At 35.9% G+C, this 1,634-nt stretch overlaps 1 protein-coding gene across 1 annotated transcript; it reads right to left on the bottom strand.

Moving 5' to 3' along the window:
- Window positions 1-222: 222 nt before the first annotated feature.
- hspb3 (heat shock protein, alpha-crystallin-related, b3) lies at window positions 223-952 on the bottom strand. The gene has a single exon (XM_060830036.1). The coding sequence runs from the start codon at window positions 893-895 to the stop codon at window positions 467-469; it is 429 nt and encodes a 142-aa protein (XP_060686019.1). The 5' UTR covers window positions 896-952; the 3' UTR covers window positions 223-466.
- Between the last annotated feature and the right edge of the window lie 682 nt (window positions 953-1,634).

Below are 1,634 nucleotides of genomic sequence, written 5' to 3'. Positions count from 1 at the left end.
TTCTGCTAATTATAGAAGAGACGTAATACAGTGTTCTGCTAAGGCAATCTGCTGTGTCTATTTCATTGTTATCAGTTAGTGAAATCATTGCCAAGTAATCCATTTCAATCTTGCTTTTAGAAAACAGAGCAACCGTCCCATTTAAATTATTCCTTCGAGCAATACAAAAAAGTAGAAATCCTATGAAATAACAACAAATGCAGTTTAATGTGATTTGTTCATCTATAATCTTCTGGGATAATGCCTACAGTAAACAAACACCACACGCTATGGGTAAACTAAGGAATCACTTTCAAAGTTTTCATTTCCGTGAAGCTGTCTCCTTTAAATTGCAACAGATCCATAATCTTTAATAATACTTGTTTGATGCATTATTATACTTAGTACATTTCCTACTTGTTGTAAAAAATGTAATAATTCAGCATAAGCTACTTCAAACAATATTCATTCATAGTAAGTGTTGCAGCTATGTCTTTGCCTTCACCACCAGAATGCCATCATGACACAACAATGCAGAAAGATCTCTTGATAGCAGACCGTCTGGAAGTTTGTACTGTCTTGTAAAACTTCTTGAAATAAAACCATGCTCATCCATTCTTCGGCCATGCTGGGCCCTGATGATAAGCCATCCTTCAAACACTTGAATGATGATATCTTCAGGGCGGAACTGTACTACATCCAACATGATTTGAAACAACTTTTCAACCTCAGTGTCTTCCACTGATTTTTCTGATTCTTTGACTGAAAGCTTGTCCCTTTCCTCAGTTATTTCTGTTGGACCAGGGAGGGCAAATATCAAATGATCCAGTTTGCATTCTGTGAGATCTTGTCCGGCTAGCTTGTGCTGGTACCGAACAGGAGTGTCAATCCAGTGTCTTATTATTCCGTCCTCCATTAGCCCTTAATTTGAACTAGCTCCTTTTTGAAAAAAGTGTCCTGGGTGAGCTTCTCTTTAGAATGCGGCTGCTTACTCTATGCTCCAGCTTCTCTTTTGCACTCGGTAATCTGCCTTTTATAGAAAGTGTATTTTTGGCACTATCTGGAGACAAAATAATTCGACGCTTGAAGCTCAGTTTTATTTTAATACTTTGGAAAGAATGTATACAATTTCAAACATTTGGCTCCTATAGTCATTGGCTAAGCGACTGATCTACAAATAGAAGTTGTGTTGTAGAAATTGTGCTTCCTTAGCAAATAAATGGCTATAGCTGAGAACTCTTCACAGAAGTTGCTCAGGGGCTCTACAAATCATTGAAACTGTTTAACCATTGGTATATATCAAAATCTTGCATCAATGCATTTATGTCATATTTCAATATATCAAAACCATTTTTAAAAGTAAATCAGTAAGTAATTTCCCAATAAGTCGCCCTTATCTTTACAAGTTGTACTCTCCACCATAGCATTTATAAATAACAACTAACTTACAGGGAAACTTCCCATAGCAACTAGCTTCTAAGTGACAATCAGAACATACTGTTCCTACTTGGACCTACAGTCAGAGAGTTCTCGAGGTCATTATCATATATATATACAAGTAACACACAATCTTGTGTAAAGGTTGACACCTAACCTTTGGCCAAAGATTCTTAATTTTTTTATACATTTCAATTCATTATTGATTAAAAGTGTAC

Source organism: Hemiscyllium ocellatum, chromosome 1 (assembly GCF_020745735.1).
Source record: "Hemiscyllium ocellatum isolate sHemOce1 chromosome 1, sHemOce1.pat.X.cur, whole genome shotgun sequence".
NCBI lineage: Eukaryota > Metazoa > Chordata > Chondrichthyes > Orectolobiformes > Hemiscylliidae > Hemiscyllium > Hemiscyllium ocellatum.
This window is presented reverse-complemented; position numbering and strand designations above follow the sequence as displayed.

Coding starts and splice junctions, on each gene's coding strand:
- hspb3 (XM_060830036.1), bottom strand. CDS start 895: ATGGAGGACGGAATAATAAGACACTGGATTGACACTCCTGTTCGGTAC.